Here is a 21,981-nt window from a genome sequence, read left to right as displayed (position 1 = left end):
GAATGTGCACAGAAAAAAACATGAGGTCTTCCAGTATACTTTAGTATAGTATTTTTTTTAATTTTACATAACATCCACCTACTTCAAATTCAAATCAGGTGGGAGTGGGGCAGAGGTGTAACTAAGGGGGGTCGAGCAGGGCCATCAGAGGGGGGCGCCACCGGTGGCGCCAGGTCATCATGCCCACTCGCCCCCGCTATGTCTCTGCCTGCCCCCGACCCGGCCCCCATCCCGCTGCTAGTGCTATGTGAGGGGAGGAGATCGTAGTGCGTCTCCTGCCCCTCAATGTGTTGTGACCTGCTCTCTGTTTGTTAGCCAATTAGAGCTCGCGGGCTGGCTCCTGATTGGCTGCTGGTCCATGAGCTCTGATTGGCTAACGAACCGGCGCCAACATACCCGCCACCGGAGACCGGACTGTCTTCATGGACCAGCATCGAGGGGCAGGAGAGGCGCTGTGCTCTCCTCCCCTCACATTACAGAGGCAGCGGTGAGCAGCCAGCGGGGGAGCGGGGGTAATGTGTATCTTTGGGCACTGTGTATCTGGCACTGTGGGGCAATATGTATCTGGCACTGTGGGGCAATAGTGTATCTTGCACTGTGGACAATACTTTATCTGGCACTGTGGGGCAATATGTATCTGGTACTGTGGGGTAATATGTATCTGGCACTGTGGGGCGATTGTGTATCTGGCACTGTGGGGCAATTGTGTATCTGGCACTGTGGGGCAATTGTGTATCTGGCATTGTGGGGTAATATGTATCTGGCACTGTGGGGTAATATGTACTGTATATGGCACTGTGGGTCACTGTGTATCTGGCACTGTGGGGCAATTGTGTATTTGACACGGTGGGGCAATTGTGTATCTGGCACTGTGTACTGTGTAAAAAGAGGACTCTGCATGGGTACTGTGCAAAAATTCAATGGAGGTGTGCTGAGACACGACACATGGGGTAGGTGATAGTGTGATGAGAGGCAACACAGGGGGTAGGTGATAGTCATGTTGGCACACCCCATTTTCAGTGGCCATGCCCCCTCTGGTATGTGGCCACACCCCTTCTGGTGCATGGCCACGCCCATTTATTGTCACACGCCGAAGGCGCAAGCACACATGCTTAATTTTGTGGGGCTTTTTTTTAGGGGGGGGGGGGGGGGAAGGCCACCACTCTTCATCTTGCCCTGGGCTCTGAAAACCCTAGCTACGCCTCTGGAGTGGGGGATGGGGAAGTGGGGGGTGGACAGTGGTATTTTAAGTATAGTGTATGCACACACTGACTGATATATATAGGGAATGGCTGATTGCATCACCTATATATCAGCCACACACTGACGGATGATATATTAATATGCTATTATACTCTATTTTCTCTGACGTCCTAGTGGATGCTGGGAACTCCGTAAGGACCATGGGGAATAGCGGCTCCGCAGGAGACTGGGCACAAAAGTAAAGCTTTAGGACTACCTGGTGTGCACTGGCTCCTCCCCCTATGACCCTCCTCCAAGCCTCAGTTAGATTTTTGTGCCCGGCCGAAAAGGGTGCACACTAGGGGCTCTCCTGAGCTTCTTAGTGAAAGTTTAGTTTTAGGTTTTTTATTTTCAGTGAGACCTGCTGGCAACAGGCTCACTGCATCGAGGGACTAAGGGGAGAAGAAGCGAACCTGCCTGCTTGCAGCCAGCTTGGGCTTCTTAGGCTACTGGACACCATTAGCTCCAGAGGGACCGAACACAGGCCCAGCCTCGGAGTCCGGTCCCAGAGCCGCGCCGCCGGCCCCCTTACAGAGCCAGAAGCAAGAAGAGGTCCGGAAAAATCGGCGGCAGAAGACATCTGTCTTCAACAAGGTAGCGCACAGCACTGCAGCTGTGCGCCATTGTTACTCAGGCACACTTCACACTTCGGTCACTGAGGGTGCAGGGCGCTAGGGGGAGGCGCCCTGAGCAGCAATGTAAACACCTTGGCTGGCGAAAATACACCACATATATAACCCCCAGGGCTATATGGATGTATTTTAACCCCTGCCAGAACTCACCAAAAAGCGGGAGAAAAGGCCGCCGAGAAGGGGGCGGAGCCTATCTCCTCAGCACACGGGCGCCATTTTCCATCACAGCTCCGCTGGAAGGACGTCTCCCTGACTCTCCCCTGCAGTCCTGCACTACAGAAAAGGGTAAAAAAGAGAGGGGGGCACTAATTTGGCGCAGTTCTAATAATAACAGCAGCTATAAAGGGAAAAGCACGTTTTATAGTGGTATTCCTGTCTATATATAGCGCTCTGGTGTGTGCTGGCATACTCTCCCTCTGTCTCCCCAACGGGCTAGTGGGGTCCTGTCCTCTATCAGAGCATTCCCTGTGTGTGTGCGGTGTGTCGGTACGATTGTGTCGACATGTTCGAGGAGGAAAATGAGATGGAGGCGGAGCAATTGCCTATTATAGAGTTGTCACCCCCTAGGGAGTCGACACCTGAGTGGCTGAGCTTATGGAAGGAATTGCGTGACAGTGTCAGTTCTTTACGAAAGACAGTTGACGACATGAGACAGCCGGCTACTCAGCTTGTGCCTGTCCAGGGGTCTCAAACGCCATCAGGGGCTTTAAAACGCCCGTTACCTCAAATGGCAGACACAGACACGGATACTGACTCCAGTGTCGATGATGAGGAGACAAACGTGACTTCCAGTAGGGCCACACGTTACATGATTGAAGCAATGAAAAATGTATTGCATATCTCTGATAATACAAGTACCACTAAAAAGGGTATTATGTTTGGTGAGAAAAAACTGCCTGTAGTTTTTCCTGTATCCGAGGAATTAAATGAAGTGTGTGATGAGGCGTGGGTTTCCCCCGATAAAAAACTGATAATTCCTAAAAGGTTATTGGCATCATACCCTTTCCCGCCAGAGGATAGGGCACGTTGGGAAACACCCCCTAGGGTGGATAAAGCGCTCACACGCTTGTCTAAACAGGTAGCACTACCCTCTCCTGATACGGCCGCCCTAAAGGAACCTGCCGATAGAAAGCAGGAGAATATCCTAAAATGTATATACACTCAGACGGGTGTTATACTGCGACCAGCAATCGCCTCAGCCTGGATGTGCAGTGCGGGCGTGGCGTGGTCGGATTCCCTGACTGAAAATATTGATACCCTAGATAGGGACAGTATATTACTGACTATAGAGCATTTGAAAGATGCATTTTTATATATGCGTGATGCACAGAGGGATATTTGCCGACTGGCATCAAGAGTTAGCGCGCTGTCCATTTCTGCAAGAAGAGGTTTATGGACGCGGCAGTGGTCAGGTGATGCGGATTCTAAAAGGCACATGGAAGTATTGCCTTATAAGGGGGAGGAGTTATTTGGGGTAGGTCTATCAGACCTGGTAGCCACGGCAACTGCTGGAAAATCCACATTTTTACCCCAGGTAGCTTCTCAACCTAAGAAGACGCCGTATTTATCAGGCGCAGTCCTTTCGGCCCCATAAGGGCAAGCAGGCAAAAGGCGCCTCATTTCTGCCCCGTGGCAGAGGGAGAGGAAAAAGGCTGCAGCAAACAGCCAGTTCCCAGGAACAAAAGCCCTCTCCCGCCTCCGCAAAGTCCTCAGCATGACGCTGGGGCTTTACAAGCGGACTCAGGCACGGTGGGGGCCCGTCTCAAGAAGTTCAGTGCGCAGTGGGCCCACTCGCAAGTGGACCCCTGGATCCTTCAGGTGGTATCTCAGGGGTACAAATTGGAATTCGAGACGTCTCCCCCTCGCCGTTTCCTAAAGTCTGCTTTACCGACGTCTCCCTCAGACAGGGAGGCAGTATTGCAAGCCATTCACAAGCTGTATTCCCAGCAGGTGATAATCAAGGTACCCCTCCTGCAACAGGGAAAGGGGTACTATTCCACACTATTTGTGGTACCGAAGCCGGACGGCTCGGTGAGACCAATTTTAAATCTAAAATCCTTGAACACTTACATACAAAGGTTCAAATTCAAGATGGAGTCACTCAGAGCAGTGATTGCAAACCTGGAAGAAGGGGACTATATGGTCTCTCTGGAGATACTCCTTCGAAAGAAGGGAGTTTTAGTTATCCCTTACTTGGACGATCTCCTGATAAGGGCAAGATCCAGGGAACAGTTGGAAGTCGGGGTAGCACTATCTCAGATAGTGCTGCGGCAGCACGGTTGGATTCTCAATATTCCAAAATCGCAGCTGATCCCGACGACACGCCTTCTATTCCTAGGGATGATCCTGGACACAGTCCAGAAAAAGGTGTTTCTCCCAGAGGAGAAAGCCAGGGAGTTATCCGAGCTAGTCAGAAATCTCCTAAAACCAGGCCAAGTCTCAGTGCATCAATGCACAAGGGTCCTGGGAAAGATGGTGGCTTCTTACGAAGCAATCCCATTCGGCAGATTCCACGCAAGAACCTTCCAGTGGGATCTGCTGGACAAGTGGTCCGGGTCGCATCTTCAGATGCATCAGCGGATAATCTTGTCACCAAGGACAAGGGTGTCTCTCCTGTGGTGGTTGCAGAGTGCTCATCTTCTAGAGGGCCGCAGATTCGGCATTCAGGACTGGGTCCTGGTGACCACGGATGCCAGCCTGAGAGGCTGGGGAGCAGTCACACAGGGAAGAAATTTCCAGGGCTTGTGGTCAAGCCTGGAGACATCACTTCACATAAATATCCTGGAGCTAAGGGCCATCTACAATGCTCTAAGCCTAGCAAGACCTCTGCTTCAAGGTCAGCCGGTGCTGATCCAGTCAGACAACATCACGGCAGTCGCCCACGTAAACAGACAGGGCGGCACAAGAAGCAGGAGGGCAATGGCAGAAGCTGCAAGGATTCTTCGCTGGGCGGAAAATCATGTGACAGCACTGTCAGCAGTGTTCATTCCGGGAGTGGACAACTGGGAAGCAGACTTCCTCAGCAGACACGACCTCCACCCGGGAGAGTGGGGACTTCACCCAGAAGTCTTCCACATGATTGTGAACCGTTGGGAAAAACCAATGGTGGACATGATGGCGTCCCGCCTCAACAAAAAACTAGACAGGTATTGCGCCAGGTCAAGGGACCCTCAGGCAATAGCTGTGGACGCTCTGGTAACACCGTGGGTGTACCAGTCAGTGTATGTGTTCCCTCCTCTGCCTCTCATACCCAAGGTACTGAGAATCATAAGAAGGAGAGGAGTAAGGACTATACTCGTGGCTCCGGATTGGCCAAGAAGGACTTGGTACCCGGAACTTCAAGAGATGCTCACAGAGGAACCGTGCCTCTACCTCTAAGAAGGGATCTGCTCCAGCAGGGACCCTGTCTGTTCCAAGACTTACCGCGGCTGCGTTTGACGGCATGGCGGTTGAACGCCGGATCCTGAAGGAAAAAGGCATTCCGGATGAAGTCATCCCTACCCTGATCAAAGCCAGGAAGGATGTGACCGCACAACATTATCACCGTATTTGGCGTAAATATGTTGCGTGGTGCGAGGCCAGGAAGGCCCCTACAGAGGAATTTCAACTGGGTCGTTTCCTGCATTTCCTGCAAACAGGACTGTCTATGGGCCTAAAATTAGGGTCCATTAAGGTTTAAATTTCGGCCCTGTCGATTTTCTTCCAGAAAGAACTGGCTTCAGTTCCTGAAGTTCAGACGTTTGTCAAGGGGGTACTGCATATACAACCTCCTTTTGTGCCTCCAGTGGCACCTTGGGATCTCAATGTAGTTTTGGGGTTCCTAAAATCACATTGGTTTGAACCACTCACCACTGTGGACGTAAAATATCTCACATGGAAAGTGGTAATGCTGTTGGCCCTGGCTTCAGCCAGGCGTGTCTCAGAATTGGCGGCTTTATCCTATAAAAGCCCTTACCTAATTTTTCATACGGACAGGGCAGAATTGAGGAATCGTCCTCAATTTCTCCCTAAGGTGGTTTCAGCGTTTCACCTGAACCAGCCTATTGTGGTACCTGCGGCTACTAGGGACTTGGAGGACTCCAAGTTGCTGGACGTAGTCAGGGCCCTGAAAATATATGTTTCCAGGACGGCTGGAGTCAGGAAATCTGACTCGCTGTTTATCCTGTATGCACCCAACAAGCTGGGTGCTCCTGCTTCTAAGCAGACTATTGCTCGTTGGATTTGTAGTACAATTCAGCTTGCACATTCTGTGGCAGGCCTGCCACAGCCAAAATCTGTGAAAGCCCAATCCACAAGGAAGGTGGGCTCATCTTGGGCGGCTGCCCGAGGGGTCTCGGCGTTACAACTTTGCCGAGCAGCTACTTGGTCAGGGGCAAACACGTTTGCTAAATTCTACAAATTTGATACCCTGGCTGAGGAGGACCTGGAGTTCTCTCATTCGGTGCTGCAGAGTCATCCGCACTCTCCCGCCCGTTTGGGAGCTTTGGTATAATCCCCATGGTCCTTACGGAGTTCCCAGCATCCACTAGGACGTCAGAGAAAATAAGAATTTACTTACCGATAATTCTATTTCTCGTAGTCCGTAGTGGATGCTGGGCGCCCATCCCAAGTGCGGATTGTCTGCAATACTTGTACATAGTTATTGTTACAAAAATCGGGTTATTATTGTTGTGAGCCATCTTTCCAGAGGCTCCTCTGTTATCATGCTGTTAACTGGGTTCAGATCACAGGTTATACGGTGTGATTGGTGTGGCTGGTATGAGTCTTACCCGGGATTCAAAATCCTTCCTTATTGTGTACGCTCGTCCGGGCACAGTATCCTAACTGAGGCTTGGAGGAGGGTCATAGGGGGAGGAGCCAGTGCACACCAGGTAGTCCTAAAGCTTTACTTTTGTGCCCAGTCTCCTGCGGAGCCGCTATTCCCCATGGTCCTTACGGAGTTCCCAGCATCCACTACGGACTACGAGAAATAGAATTATCGGTAAGTAAATTCTTATTTTATGTATTACTGTGTATAGGAGATACCTGCTACAATCAATGGGGCACTGATATATAATCAATACAGTCATACTGAGGGGTGTAATAATGGGTATTATAAGGGATGGGGGACCTGTTAGGCTGCTACAATCAGTAAGTGGGGAGAGGCACTCATACAGTATATAATGCAGTCAATACTAATGTTATTGGGTGTAATAACAATTATTATAATGTATGGGTGCCTGCATTATATATCAGTGTCCCACTTCCCCCACTGATTGTAGTACGTCCCCCATCCCCTATTAGCAGCAGTGCCGTACATAGACATTATAGCGCTGTGTGCAAGAAAAAGCATTGGCGCCCCCCCATACAAAACAAGGCCAGCGCGCACCCAAAATATTGGGGGGCATGGCTTTATGGGGAAGGGGCATGGTCGCAGAGCTCCCTTTTGCACATGACGGCAGGCAGAGCTCCTTTTTACACATTACGGCAGGTAATATGATATGGAGTGTGTTTCAGGCAGACAACGTATACTGGTGGTCACTATCAGCAAAACTCTGCACTGTACTCCTGCTATATAATACAGCTGCTCCCCAGTCCCCACAATTAAGCAGTGTGAGCACAGATATATGCAGCACACTGAGCACAGATATGGAGTGTTTTTTTCAGGCAGAGAACGGATAAAACTGGTGGTCACTGATCAGCAAAACTCTGCACTGTACTCCTCCTATATTAATATAAAGCTGCTCCCCAGTCCCCACAATGATATAAGCAAGCACAAATATTTGCATCAACTCAACAATGAATAAACGGAGAGGACGCCAGCCACGTCCTCTCCCTAACATTTCCAATGCACGCGCGGCTGCTTATATAGAATCCGAATCAAGCGAGAATCCGACAGCGGGATGATGACGTTCGGGCGCGCTCGGGTTAACCAAGCCATACGGGAGAATCCGAGTATGGCTCGGACCCGTGTAAAAAGGGTGAAGTTCGGGGGGGTTCGGGAGTTCACTAGTTTATGGGGATGCGGCCTTTCCACAGAATTGTACCAATTCACATTACGCCACCCAGTATAATCTATCAGTCACATTCCACCATACAGTAGCGTCCATCGGTCACATTACACCGCACAGTAGCGGCCGGTGGTCACATTACACAGCACAGCAGTATTCCTAGGTCACATTACACCGCACAGTAGCGTCTGTCAGTCACAGTCACATTGCCACGCACAGTAGCATCCGTTAGTCACACTACACAGCACAGTAGCGTCCGTTGGTCACATTACACAGTGCAGGAGCATCCACATTACACTGCACAGTAGCGTCTTGTCAGTCACATTACTCAGTGCAGCAGCATTCATCCGTCACCTGATACATTTTACACCATAGAAGAGCCCCTTATACACATTACGCTAGCTAGGTAGAAGGGAGACAGTGTGTGTGTATATGTATGGAAAAAGAGTGTGTGAATGTAAAGAGAGAGAGGGATAGAAAGAGAGAGAGAGAGAGAGTGTATTGCACTACTTACTCAGCTGCCGGCATCTGTCCCCCGGAAGTCCCTCTCCACACACTGCAAGATGGGTGGCGCGTGGGTAGGCAAATTTTCAGAGCCCTTGGGAACCAGCACTGTCTCTTTCACCGTCTGCTGCTTTAATCTACATACAATGATCAGACAGACATTGGGGGGGTGGGTCACGAGGAAGTAAGTGGGGTGGGGCTTCGACCGGCTGCAGGCTGTGATACGAGGAGCTGCGGCCGGAGCCGGGGAGCCGGGAGGGGGTGGGCATCTGCAGCGCTGGTGGTTGCCACAAGGTAGCATACCACTGATCATAAAGGAAACATACTAGTGATTTGCACCGGACATTTTTCGGGTTTTGTGTTTTGGTTTTGGATTCGGGTCCGCGGCCGTGTTTTGGATTCGGACGCGTTTTGGCAAAACCTCCCTGAAATTTTTTTGTCGGATTCGGGTGTGTTTTGGATTCGGGTGTTTTTTTACAAAAACTCCTCAAAAACAGCTTAAATCATAGAATTTGGGGGTCATTTTGATCCCATAGTATTATTAACCTCAATAACCATAATTTCCACTTATTTTCAGTCTATTCTGAACACCTCACACCTCACAATTCTATTTTTAGTCCTAAAATTTGCACCAAGGTCGCTGGATGACTAAGCTAAGCGACCCAAGTGGCCGACACAAACACCTGGCCCATCTAGGAGTGGCACTGCAGTGTCAGACAGGATGGCACTTCAAAAAAATAGTCCGCAAACAGCACATGATGCAAAGAAAAAAAGAGGTGCACCAAGGTCGCTGGATGGCTAAGCTAAGCGACACAAGTGGCCGACACAAACACCTGGCCCACCTAGGAGTGGCACTGCAGTGTCAGGCAGGATGGCACTTCAAAAAAATTGTCCCCAAACAGCACATGATGCAAAAAAAATGAAAGAAAAAAGAGGTGCAAGATGGAATTGTCCTTGGGCCCTCCTACCCACCCTTATGTTGTATAAACAGGACATGCACACTTTAACAAACCCATCATTTCAGCGACAGGGTCTGCCACACAACTGTGACTGAAATGACTGGTTGGTTTGGGCCCCCACCAAAAAAGAAGCAATCAATCTCTCCTTGCACAAACTGGCTCTACAGAGGCAAGATGTCCACCTCCTCCTCATCGTCCGATTCCTCACCCTTTTCACTGTGTACATCCCCCTCCTCACAGATTATTAATTCGTCCCCACTGGAATCCACCATCTCAGGTCCCTGTGTACTATCTGGAGGCAATTGCTGGTGAATGTCTCCACGGAGGAATTGATTATAATTCATTTTGATGAACATCATCTTCTCCACATTTTCTGGAAGTAACCTCGTACGCCGATTGCTGACAAGGTGAGCGGCTGCACTAAACACTCTTTCGGAGTACACACTGGAGGGTGGACAACTTAGGTAAAATACAGCCAGTTTCTGCAAGGGCCTCCAAATTGCCTCTTTTTCCTGCCAGTATACGTACGGACTGTCTGACGTGCCTACTTGGATGCAGTCACTCTTATAATCCTCCACCATTCTTTCAATGGTGAGAGAATCATATGCAGTGACAGTAGACGACATGTCAGTAATCGTTGGCAGGTCCTTCAGTCCGGACCAGATGTCAGCACTCGCTCCAGACTGCCCTGCATCACCGCCAGCGGGTGGGCTCGGAATTCTTAGCCTTTTCCTCGCTCCCCCAGTTGCGGGAGAATGTGAAGGAGGAGCTGTTGACGGGTCACGTTCCGCTTGACTTGACAATTTTCTCACCAGCAGGTCTTTGAACCTCTGCAGACTTGTGTCTGCCGGAAAGAGAGATACAACGTAGGTTTTAAATCTAGGATCGAGCACGGTGGCCAAAATGTAGTGCTCTGATTTCAACAGATTGACCACCCGTGAATCCTGGTTAAGCGAATTAAGGGCTCCATCCACAAGTCCCACATGCCTAGCGGAATCGCTTTGTTTTAGCTCCTCCTTCAATGTCTCCAGCTTCTTCTGCAAAAGCCTGATGAGGGGAATGACCTGACTCAGGCTGGCAGTGTCTGAACTGACTTCACGTGTGGCAAGTTCAAAGGGTTTCAGAACCTTGCACAACGTTGAAATCATTCTCCACTGCGCTTGAGTCAGATGCATTCCCCCTCCTTTGCCTATATCGTAGGCAGATGTATAGGCTTGAATGGCCTTTTGCTGCTCCTCCATCCTCTGAAGCATATAGAGGGTTGAATTCCACCTCGTTACAACCTCTTGCTTCAGATGATGGCAGGGCAGGTTCAGGACTGTTTGCTGGTGCTCCAGTCTTCGGCACGCGGTGGCTGAATGCCGAAAGTGGCCCGCAATTCTTCGGGCCATCAACAGCATCTCTTACACGCCCCTGTCGTTTTTTAAATAATTCTGCACCACCAAATTCAATGTATGTGCAAAACATGGGACGTGCTGGAATTTGCCCAGATGTAATGCACGCACAATATTGCTGGCATTGTCCGATGTCACAAATCCCCAGGAGAGTCCAATTGGGGTAAGCCATTCTGCGATGATGTTCCTCAGTTTCCGTAAGAGGTTGTCAGCTGTGTGCCTCTTCTGAAAAGCGGTGATACAAAGCGTAGCCTGCCTAGGAACGAGTTGGCGTTTGCGAGATGCTGCTACTGGTGCCACCGCTGCTGTTCTTGCTGCGGGAGGCAATACATCTACCCAGTGGGCTGTCACAGTCATATAGTCCTGAGTCTGCCCTGCTCCACTTGTCCACATGTCCGTGGTTAAGTGGACATTGGGTACAACTGCATTTTTTAGGACACTGGTGACTCTTTTTCTGAGGTCTGTGTACATTTTCGGTATCGCCTGCCTAGAGAAATGGAACCTAGATGGTATTTGGTACGGGGGACACAGTACCTCAATCAAGTCTGTAGTTGCCTGTGAATTAAAGGTGGATAACGGAAACACGTTTCTCACCGCCCAGGCTTCCAAGGCCTGAGTGATCCGCTTTGCAGCAGGATGACTGCTGTGATATTTCATCTTCCTCGCAAAGGACTGTTGGACAGTCAATTGCTTACTGGAAGTAGTACAAGTGGTCTTCCGACTTCCCCTCTGGGATGACGATCGACTCCCAGCAGCAACAACAGCAGCGCCAGCAGCAGGAGGCGTTACACTCAAGGATGCATCAGAGGTATCCCAGGCAGGAGAGGACTCGTCAGACTTGACAGTGACATGGCCTGCAGGACTATTGGCTTTCCTGTGTAAGGTGGAAATTGACACTGAGGGAGTTGGTGGTGTGGTTTGCAGGAGCTTGGTTACAAGAGGAAGGGATTTAGTGGTCAGTGGACTGCTTCCGCTGTCATCCAAAGTTTTTGAACTTGTCACTGACTTATGATGAATGCGCTGCAGGTGACGTATAAGGGAGGATGTTCCGAGGTGGTTAACGTCCTTACCCCTACTTATTACAGCTTGACAAAGGCAACACACGGCTTGACACCTGTCGCCCGCATTTGTGTTAAAATAATTCCACACCGAAGAGGTGATTTTTTTTTGTAATTTGACCAGGCATGTCAATGGCCATATTCGTCCCACGGACAACAGGTGTCTCCCCGGGTGCCTGACTTAAACAAACCACCTCACCATCAGAATCCTCCTTGTCAATTTCCTCCTCAGCGCCAGCAACACCCATATCCTATCCTCATCCTGGTGTACTTCAACAGTGACATCTTCAATTTGACTATCAGGAACTGGACTGCGGGTGCTCCTTCCAGCACTTGCAGGGGGCGTGCAAATGGTGGAAGGCACAACTTCTTCCCGTCCAGTGTTGGGAAGGTCAGGCATCGCACCCGACACAATTGGACTCTCCTTGGGGATTTGTGATTTAGAAGAACGCACAGTTCTTTGCTGTGCTTTTGCCAGCTTAAGTATTTTAATTTTTCTATCGAGAGGATGAGTGCTTCCATCCTCATGTGAAGCTGAACCACTAGCCATGAACATAGGCCAGGGCCTCAGCCGTTCCTTGCCACTCCGTGTCGTAAATGGTATATTGGCAAGTTTACGCTTCTCCTCAGACGCTTTTAATTTTGATTTTCGGGTCATTTTACTGAACTTTTGTGTTTTGGATTTTACATGCTCTCTACTATAACATTCGGCATCGGCCTTGGCAGACGACGTTGATGGCATTTCATCGTCTCGGCCATGACTAGTGGCAGCAGCTTCAGCACGAGGTGGAAGTGGATCTTGATCTTTCCCTATTTTACCTTCCACATTTTTGTTCTCCATTTTTTAATGTGTGGAATTATATGCCAGTATCAATAGCAATGGCCTCCTACTATATATACTGCGCACAACTGAAATGCACCACAGGTATGGATGGATAGTATACTTGACAACACAGAGGTAGGCAGAGCAGTGGCCTACTGTACTGTACTGCTATATATTATATACTGGTGGTCAGCAAACTGTGCAAAACTGAAATGCACCACAGGTATGGATGGATAGTATACTTGACGACACAGAGGTAGGTAGAGCAGTGGCCTACTGTACCGTACTGCTATATATTATATACTGGTGGTCAGCAAACTGTTCAAAACTGAAATGCACCACAGGTATGGATGGATAGTATACTTGACGACACAGAGGTAGGTAGAGCAGTGGCCTACTGTACCGTACTGCTATATATTATATACTGGTGGTCAGCAAACTGTGCAAAACTGAAATGCACCACAGGTATGGATGGATAGTATACATGACGACACAGGTAGGTAGAGCAGTGGCCTTCTGTACCGTACTCCTATATATTATATACTGGTGGTCAGCAAAATGATGCACTGTACTCCTACTATATACTACAATGCAGCACAGATATGGAGCGTTTTTCAGGCAGAGAACGTATAATACTGGTGGTCACTGGTCAGCAAAACTCTGCACTGTACTCCTCCTATATAATACTGCTGGTCCCCAGTCCCCACAATAAAGCAGTGTGAGCACAGATATATGCAGCACACTGAGCAGAGATATGGAGCGTTTTTCAGGCAGAGAACATATAATACTGGTGGTCACTGGTCAGCAAAACTCTGCACTGTACTCCTCCTATATAATACTGCTGGTCCCCAGTCCCCACAATAAAGCAGTGTGAGCACAGATATATGCAGCACACTGAGCACAGATATGGAGCGTTTTTCAGGCAGACAACGTATAATACTGGTGGTCACTGGTCAGCAAAACTCTGCACTGTACTCCTCCTATATAATACTGCTGGTCCCCAGTCCCCACAATAAAGCAGTGTGAGCACAGATATATGCAGCACACTGAGCACAGATATGGAGCGTTTTTCAGGCAGAGAACGTATAATACTGGTGGTCACTGGTCAGCAAAACTCTGCACTGTACTCCTCCTATATAATACTGCTGGTCCCCAGTCCCCACAATAAAGCAGTGTGAGCACAGATATATGCAGCACACTGAGCACAGATATGGAGCGTTTTGCAGGCAGAGAACGTATAATACTGGTGGTCACTGGTCAGCAAAACTCTGCACTGTACTCCTCCTATATAATACTGCTGGTCCCCAGTCCCCACAATAAAGCAGTGTGAGCACAGATATATGCAGCACACTGAGCACAGATATGGAGCGTTTTTCAGGCAGAGAACATATAATACTGGTGGTCACTGGTCAGCAAAACTCTGCACTGTACTCCTCCTATATAATACTGCTGGTCCCCAGTCCCCACAATAAAGCAGTGTGAGCACAGATATATGCAGCACACTGAACACAGATATGGAGCGTTTTTCAGGCAGACAACGTATACTGGTGGTCACTGGTCAGCAAAACTCTGCACTGTACTCCTCCTATATAATACTGCTGGTTCCCAGTCCCCACAATAAAGCAGTTTGAGCACAGATATATGCAGCACACTGAGCACAGATATGGAGCGTTTTTCAGGCAGACAACGTATACTGGTGGTCACTGGTCAGCAAAACTCTGCACTGTACTCCTATATAATACTGCTGGTCCCCAGTCCCCGCAATAAAGCAGTGTGAGCACAGATATATGCAGCACACTGAGCACAGATAAGGAGCGTTTTTCAGGCAGACAACGTATAATACTGGTGGTCACTGGTCAGCAAAACTCTGCACTGTACTTCTCCTATAATACTGCTGGTCCCCAGAATAAAGATATTTGCACTGCAGCCCCCTGAAACAAAGTGAGAGGACGCCAGCCACGTCCTCTCACTATCATTTCCAATGCACGAGTGAAAAATGGCAGCGACGCGCGGCTCCTTATATAGAATCCGAATCTCGCGAGAATCCGACAGCGGGATGATGACGTTCGGGCGCGATCGGGTTAACCGAGCCATATGGGAGAATCCGAGTCTGCCTCGGACCCGTGTAAAATGGGTGAAGTTCGGAGGGGGCTCGGATTCGTAGGAACCGAACCCGCTCATCACTAAAACATATACACATCCGTCGCGGCAATTGCGGGAGAACTTCAGAAGGGACCGAGCCAACTTTACCGGTCACTGCTGCCAGCTCTGCAGCTAGCGGCGGTAGTCGCGTCCCCACAGTTTCTGGCGGCGGCCCTGCACCCACAGTGCTTTTGCACTGTGAGCCAGGCACCGCTGGACCATAGGTAGTTACAGCCCTGATTAGCAGGTCCCCATCCCTTAAAATATCCATTATTGCACTCCTCAGTCAGTGACTGTATTTATTATACATCAGTGACTCCATAATACGAGCTCTGACAATTAATGTAGCAAACTCACAACCGTGCAGAAGCAGATTTACCACTAGGCACCCAAAGCAGCCGCAAGGGCCCGACAGGTCCTAGGGGGCTCGCAGACAGATCATGGAGTCGGGAGGGCATTTCTGATTTCCGCTGAAAATGTCCAAGTGTTGAGCTGGCTGAATACTTCCAGCAGGCTGTTAGTGACTAGATAGCTGCCAGGTGCCAGTTGCCTGAACCTGCCTGTGAGCAGTGCCTACAGTGTGATTTTAAGTACACTAGTACAACTACGTGTACCATCCGTCTGCTATAATCGGGTGGGGTACAGACTGGGGAGCATACACTGACTGAGGGGTGGCACAATGAGCGGGGGCCTGTCTGCTACAATTGGTGGGTGGGGCACACTTAGGATTGTTTAAGGAAGCAGGGCCCCAAATTGGTGTCTTGCTTAGGGCCCCATGAGGACTAAATCTGCCTCTGTGTACAAGTGCTATGTATCAGTAACTACCACAAGAAAAAAAGCGCTGACAGAATATATTTTAAAATATATTAATATTTTTATTTAGCTGTCTTAACTTGCTATAGTAAAACATATACTTTTAAATAGCTCACTGTGAACCAATTACACTAACAATAATTAAAACAATAAAAAACAATATTTAATTGTTCTCTGGCTAAATACATCCTTTACCTTTACCAATCATCACAGAAAAAACTGTTATTTAAGGAATACCAGCATGGTGTCAATATACTGTTAATATAACAACCAATTCCTAACCTAATTAACTTGCGGCATGCCAAGCAAATTGCAAAATAATTAAACCTGGCAAGAAAGGTCCTATAGCAATTTGGATCTTGAAAGTATGGACTATATGTATTAAATTATTGTTTGCAATTTAAGATATAAGTATCTGCATGCCGCAAGTTAATTAGGTTAGGAATTGGTTGTTATATTAACAGTATATTGACACCATGCTGGTATTCTATAAATAACAGTTTTTTTCTGTGATGATTGGTAAAGGTAAAGGATGTATTGAGCCAGAGAACAATTAAATATTGTTTTTTATTGTTTTAATTATTGTTAGTGTAATTGGTTCACAGTGAGCTCTTTAAAAGTATATATTTTACTATAGCAAGTTAAAACAGCTAAATAAAAATATAAATATATTTTAAAATATATTCTGTCAGCACTTTTTTTCTTGTGGTAGTGTTTGTTTTTGAAGGGGGGGAGTAGCCCCTTTGGTATAGAAAAGCTGCAGACAGTTTAGTATTTATTACTGAGCAATTGATTGGCGCCTGGTGACACTTGGTGTCTCTATTTTTTTGATGTATCAGTGACGTTATAGTCAACACTAATTGACACGGCCTCACCTGCCTACCTTGTCCAAACATCTCTGATCAAAACCTCAACAAATTTCCAGCATTCTGGGTTCATATATGTATGTGTAAATCTGGCTCAGATACTAGCCAGTGCCTCCCAAGCCATTTACCTCACTGCTATGTACAGTATGTCATAAGAGAGGACACATGACAAAACACCTTAATACAAACTGAAAAATGTGAATGCTAAATAAAAATAAGTAACAGCAAAAATGAGTCATCTTTAAGTGTCACAGACAGTCATAGAAGAGATTGCTGGTATAATGACTCAGGTGCCACAGGACATTTCAGTTGCAATTAAGGGTGATTCACTACACTGAGCACGTGTGATCCTATAACAGTCAGAGGAATAAGAGACAAAGTATGTACAGCTACAAAAGTAGTGACAGCCATGAGCCACCTCAGAATAAGAGAAGAAACCAAAGTCACAAATATCCAAGATGAGCAATACTGTATGTACCCTATATGGGGACAAACCTCATAGTTCTAAGTATTCAGCAACAGAAAGGATTCAAAGTCCAGTTTGAAGACCGAAAATGTATTGTGCAGCTCAAAAGAGGGACTTTAATAGCAACAGGCAGGGCTGTTTCTAGCCAATGTGGCTCCCAGTGCAAGATTTCAAAATGCACCCCCCCTTGACATTAAAAAAAAGTGCCCCTCCCCCATAGATATAAAAAAAATGCACACACCGAAGCAGCGCGCGCTCCCTACAAGAGTGTGTGACCTCATTAAAATGGGCATGGTCTCATCTGATCTCATCATCACAGCCACCACAGGAAAAAAAGAAGTCCCCATTTTACACAGTACGGCAGGCACGAGTCCCCATTTTACACATTACAGCAAGACCGTGTCCCCATTTTACACATTGTGGCAGGCACGTGTTCCCATTTTACACATTGCGGCAGGTACGTGTCCCCATTTTACACATTGCGGCAGGCACATGTCCCCATTTTACACATTACAGCAAGCACGTGTCCCCATTTTACACATTGCGGCAGGCACGTGTTCCCATTTTACACATTGTGACAGGCACGTGTCCCCATTTTACACACTGCGGCGGGCAAGAGTCCCCATTTTACACATTATGGCAGGCACATGTCCCCATTTTACACATTGCGGCAGGCACGTGTCTCCATTTTACACATTGCGGCAGGCACGTGTCCCCATTTTACACATTATGGCAAGCACGTGTCCCCATTTTACACATTGCGGCAGGTACGTGTCCCCATTTTACACATAGCGGCAGGCAAGAGTCCCCGTTTTACACATTGTGGCAGGCACGTGTCCCCATTTTACACACTGCGGCAGGCAAGTGTCCCCAATTTACACAGTACGGCAGGCAAGTGTCCCCAATTTACACAGTATGGCAGGCAAGTGTCCCCAATTTACACAGTACGGCAGGCAAGTGTCCCCAATTTACACAGTATGGCAGGCAAGTGTCCCCAATTTACACAGTACGGCAGGCAAGTGTCCCCATTTTATACAGTACGGCAGGCAAGTGTCAAGTGGGGGGGGAGACAACTTACATTTGACGATGTTCTTCCTGCTCTTCGGGTCGGGCAGCCTCTCCTCCCTCGCGCCGGCCGCCTCCTCCTTCCAGCTTGGCTCCCCCTCCTCTTCCCGAGTACTCCTGCTCGGAGGGTAAAGTTTTGCGGAATGACGCGGTTGCGTTGTGACGTCACGACCAACCACGTCATTCTGTGAAACTCCGTCCCCCGAGCAGGAGTACTCGGGAAGAAGGAGGAGGGGGAAACAGGGACCAGCAAAGTGCCACGGCAGGCGCCCCGTGAGGTTGCACGGCACTGGCAACAGGTACCCAATGCTGCCAACTCTATGTCCTTGGCACAATGGAGCGTAGTGCTATGATGACTTCTGACTCTGGCACAGAAGGCTACAGTAGGTCATCTTAGCTATGACAACATCCAGAAACATCTTGACAGGATGGTTACAGGAAAATCCATAAATGACACAGAAAGGCCTACTTGAGAGAGCTGTATAATGGGCAAGCAATGCTGATGCTCCTTCACAAAATCAGCAAGAAGAGCTGAGGCACTCCTGGAATTGGTGTATGTGTGCAGTCCAATGGAAGTGAAATCAATAAGTGGATAGCATGCTTTATAATATTCATTGATGAGTTCACAAGAAGGTCACGTTTATTTAATCAAAGAAAAGAATGACGAAATGAGCAAGATTGCAGACAAGAAGTCCATAGAAACTCAAACTGGTTACAAGTTGAAAGTCTTGAGGTCTGACAAAGGAGGAGAATATCTAAACAAAGATGTTGAAATCTTCCTAAAGAAGCATGACCTTTACTGGATGACTGAAATGCATTAACAGACGGAGTGTGGACAGCCAGATCGCGCCTCTTTTTCACAACATCCTGAACATGTTCACCTCCCAAAAGGTAAACTCCACCGTTTGGACTTTGTTGAGAAATATCTTTGAGGTTTTTTTGGGATGGTGTTATTTGTCATTGTTTTTGTTTTTAGAAAATTGTGTATTTGTAATCTTTATATTGGATGTTGCCTCTTCTGTTTGGGGAGTTGTGTGCAATAAACCTTTTTTTTATGGATTTTATATGTTTATGTGGATCTTATATCATCCCCGGCTATTGCATCCTGCATATAAATTGAAATTGTTGTGGAATTATTTTATGAAGATTTGAAGTGAAAGATACCTTGATATTCTTTGAAATACTCCCCAACCCTGTGAGTGGGGTACGCTTACCATATTTGTAACCAATGAATATATAAAAGATACCTTGATGTGCCTGTAATCCACCTACTGATAGTGAGTGCGGTATGCTTACACTTCATCCAATAAGGGCGAAACTTGAATAAAAAGTGGGTTTAAACACCTTGTGAATAACTGTAAAAGAAATTTTGACACAAAATTATATATTTGGGACCATAAATTGGGGTATACCTCTAATCTTATTTACTTTAACCCCTACGCTGTTTTTTGGATAAACAGTTCCACACATTTGTTGTTTTTTTTGGATAAACAGTTCCACACATTTGTTGTTTTTTCCTTTACTCCCACACGCACATGAGACTGGTATGTTGAAAGAATTGGGTTAACACTTCTTCCTCAAGAAATTCATCTGAAAAACCCAAAGCCAAAGATATCTTGATATGCTTTGAATCATCCATATTACTGTGAGTGGGGTACGCTCTTTGTTGTTTCATCATAGAAGCTAAAGATACCTTTGTGTGCTTTCTTCAACTATAGTGAGTGGGGTACGCCCCTTGTTTAAGTACACCATCTATTCTATCGATTTAGAAGTATTGCGAATATTACAAGTATAAAGAAACCGTGTTTTGCACATCTTATTCATTGTGTGAGTTACGCTTTCACCATACCAAACATCACTTCTTCGTCACCTTCTCGAGAAAGAAAATTCTTATATGGGCTACAATATTGTGGTTTAAAAACTGTATTACACTGTTTGTGGGGGGGGGGGGGGGGGGGCTTTGTTTTCATACGTATCACGTCTCCTCAATTTGGAGTCAAGCACATGATGGAAATGAAAAGGAATTGAAGATAGACACCAGAGACTCCCCCTTAAGAAAAGGAACGTATTGTATATCACAATTCTTATACTCACTAAATTTAAGCGCCTAAGGTTGTGTACATTACACTTTTTCTATTCTCTCTATATTGTATTCGATGTGTGGTGACATCTTAGGGAGGAACGCAATCGAAGGCAACTATACCTAGCGCCAGTGAAGCAGTTCTCTAACCCCTTTTGTAATTCTATTGTTTTTTGGCCACACTAGCTAGTAGGCAACCTGCAGAATGGACGGATCAAAACTAGTACTTTATAAGTATTCAATTCTATTCACCATCATTAGAGTTATTTCACATTGCTATAGTGGACACTTTGGGGATGATCCAGACCTAGGAGCAATGCTAAAAAAGTAAGTAACTTTGCACCTGGGCAAAACTAGAGATGAGCGCCTGAAATTTTTCGGGTTTTGTGTTTTGGTTTTGGGTTCGGTTCCGCGGCCGTGTTTTGGGTTCGAACGCGTTTTGGCAAAACCTCACCGAATTTTTTTTGTCGGATTCGGGTGTGTTTTGGATTCGGGTGTTTTTTTCAAAAAACACTAAAAAACAGCTTAAATCATAGAAATTGGGGGTCATTTTGATCCCAAAGTATTATTAACCTCAAAAACCATAATTTACACTCATTTTCAGTCTATTCTGAATACCTCACACCTCACAATATTATTTTTAGTCCTAAAATTTGCACCGAGGTCGCTGTGTGAGTAAGATAAGCGACCCTAGTGGCCGACACAAACACCGGGCCCATCTAGGAGTGGCACTGCAGTGTCACGCAGGATGTCCCTTCCAAAAAACCCTCCCCAAACAGCACATGATGCAAAGAAAAAAAGAGGCGCAATGAGGTAGCTGTGTGAGTAAGATTAGCGACCCTAGTGGCCGACACAAACACCGGGCCCATCTAGGAGTGGCACTGCAGTGTCACGCAGGATGGCCCTTACAAAAAACCCTCCCCAAACAGCACATGACGCAAAGAAAAAAAGAGGCGCAATGAGGTAGCTGTGTGAGTAAGATTAGCGACCCTAGTGGCCGACACAAACACCGGGCCCATCTAGGAGTGGCACTGCAGTGTCACGCAGGATGTCCCTTCCAAAAAACCCTCCCCAAACAGCACATGACGCAAAGAAAAAAAGAGGCGCAATGAGGTAGCTGTGTGAGTAAGATTAGCGACCCTAGTGGCCGACACAAACACCGGGCCCATCTAGGAGTGGCACTGCAGTGTCACGCAGGATGTCCCTTCCAAAAAACCCTCCCCAAACAGCACATGACGCAAAGAAAAAAAGAGGCGCAATGAGGTAGCTGACTGTGTGAGTAAGATTAGCGACCCTAGTGGCCGACACAAACACCGGGCCCATCTAGGAGTGGCACTGCAGTGTCACGCAGGATGTCCCTTCCAAAAAACCCTCCCCAATCAGCACATGATGCAAAGAAAAAGAAAAGAAAAAAGAGGTGCAAGATGGAATTGTCCTTGGGCCCTCCCACCCACCCTTATGTTGTATAAACAAAACAGGACATGCACACTTTAACCAACCCATCATTTCAGTGACAGGGTCTGCCACACGACTGTGACTGATATGACGGGTTGGTTTGGACCCCCCCCAAAAAAGAAGCAATTAATCTCTCCTTGCACAAACTGGCTCTACAGAGGCAAGATGTCCACCTCATCTTCACCCTCCGATATATCACCGTGTACATCCCCCTCCTCACAGATTATCAATTCGTCCCCACTGGAATCCACCATCTCAGCTCCATGTGTACTTTGTGGAGGCAATTGCTGCTGGTCAATGTCTCCGCGGAGGAATTGATTATAATTCATTTTAATGAACATCATCTTCTCCACATTTTCTGGATGTAACCTCGTACGCCGATTGCTGACAAGGTGAGCGGCGGCACTAAACACTCTTTCGGAGTACACACTTGTGGGAGGGCAACTTAGGTAGAATAAAGCCAGTTTGTGCAAGGGCCTCCAAATTGCCTCT

The 21,981-nt window shown here is 47.4% G+C and overlaps 2 protein-coding genes across 6 annotated transcripts in view; one reads left to right on the top strand and one right to left on the bottom strand.

Annotated features, from left to right (window-relative positions):
- LOC134969035 (interferon-induced transmembrane protein 3-like) overlaps positions 1-18,153 on the bottom strand; it is a 39,458-nt gene extending 21,305 nt beyond the window's left edge. The window contains exon 1 of the mRNA XM_063944747.1: positions 17,968-18,153. Within this exon, the coding sequence (XP_063800817.1) occupies positions 17,968-18,138 (171 nt within the window). The 5' untranslated portion in view covers positions 18,139-18,153. The remainder of the gene's footprint in view (positions 1-17,967) is intronic.
- LOC134969034 (general transcription factor II-I repeat domain-containing protein 2-like) overlaps positions 1-21,981 on the top strand; it is a 473,133-nt gene that overhangs the window by 142,771 nt on the left and 308,381 nt on the right. The gene's annotated exons all lie outside the window — the stretch shown is intronic.

The sequence above is a fragment of the Pseudophryne corroboree genome, chromosome 11, assembly GCF_028390025.1.
Source record: "Pseudophryne corroboree isolate aPseCor3 chromosome 11, aPseCor3.hap2, whole genome shotgun sequence".
Taxonomy (NCBI): Eukaryota; Metazoa; Chordata; class Amphibia; order Anura; family Myobatrachidae; genus Pseudophryne; species Pseudophryne corroboree.
The sequence above is the reverse complement of the archived record's forward strand: the minus strand, read 5'-3'. Positions and strand labels throughout refer to the sequence as shown.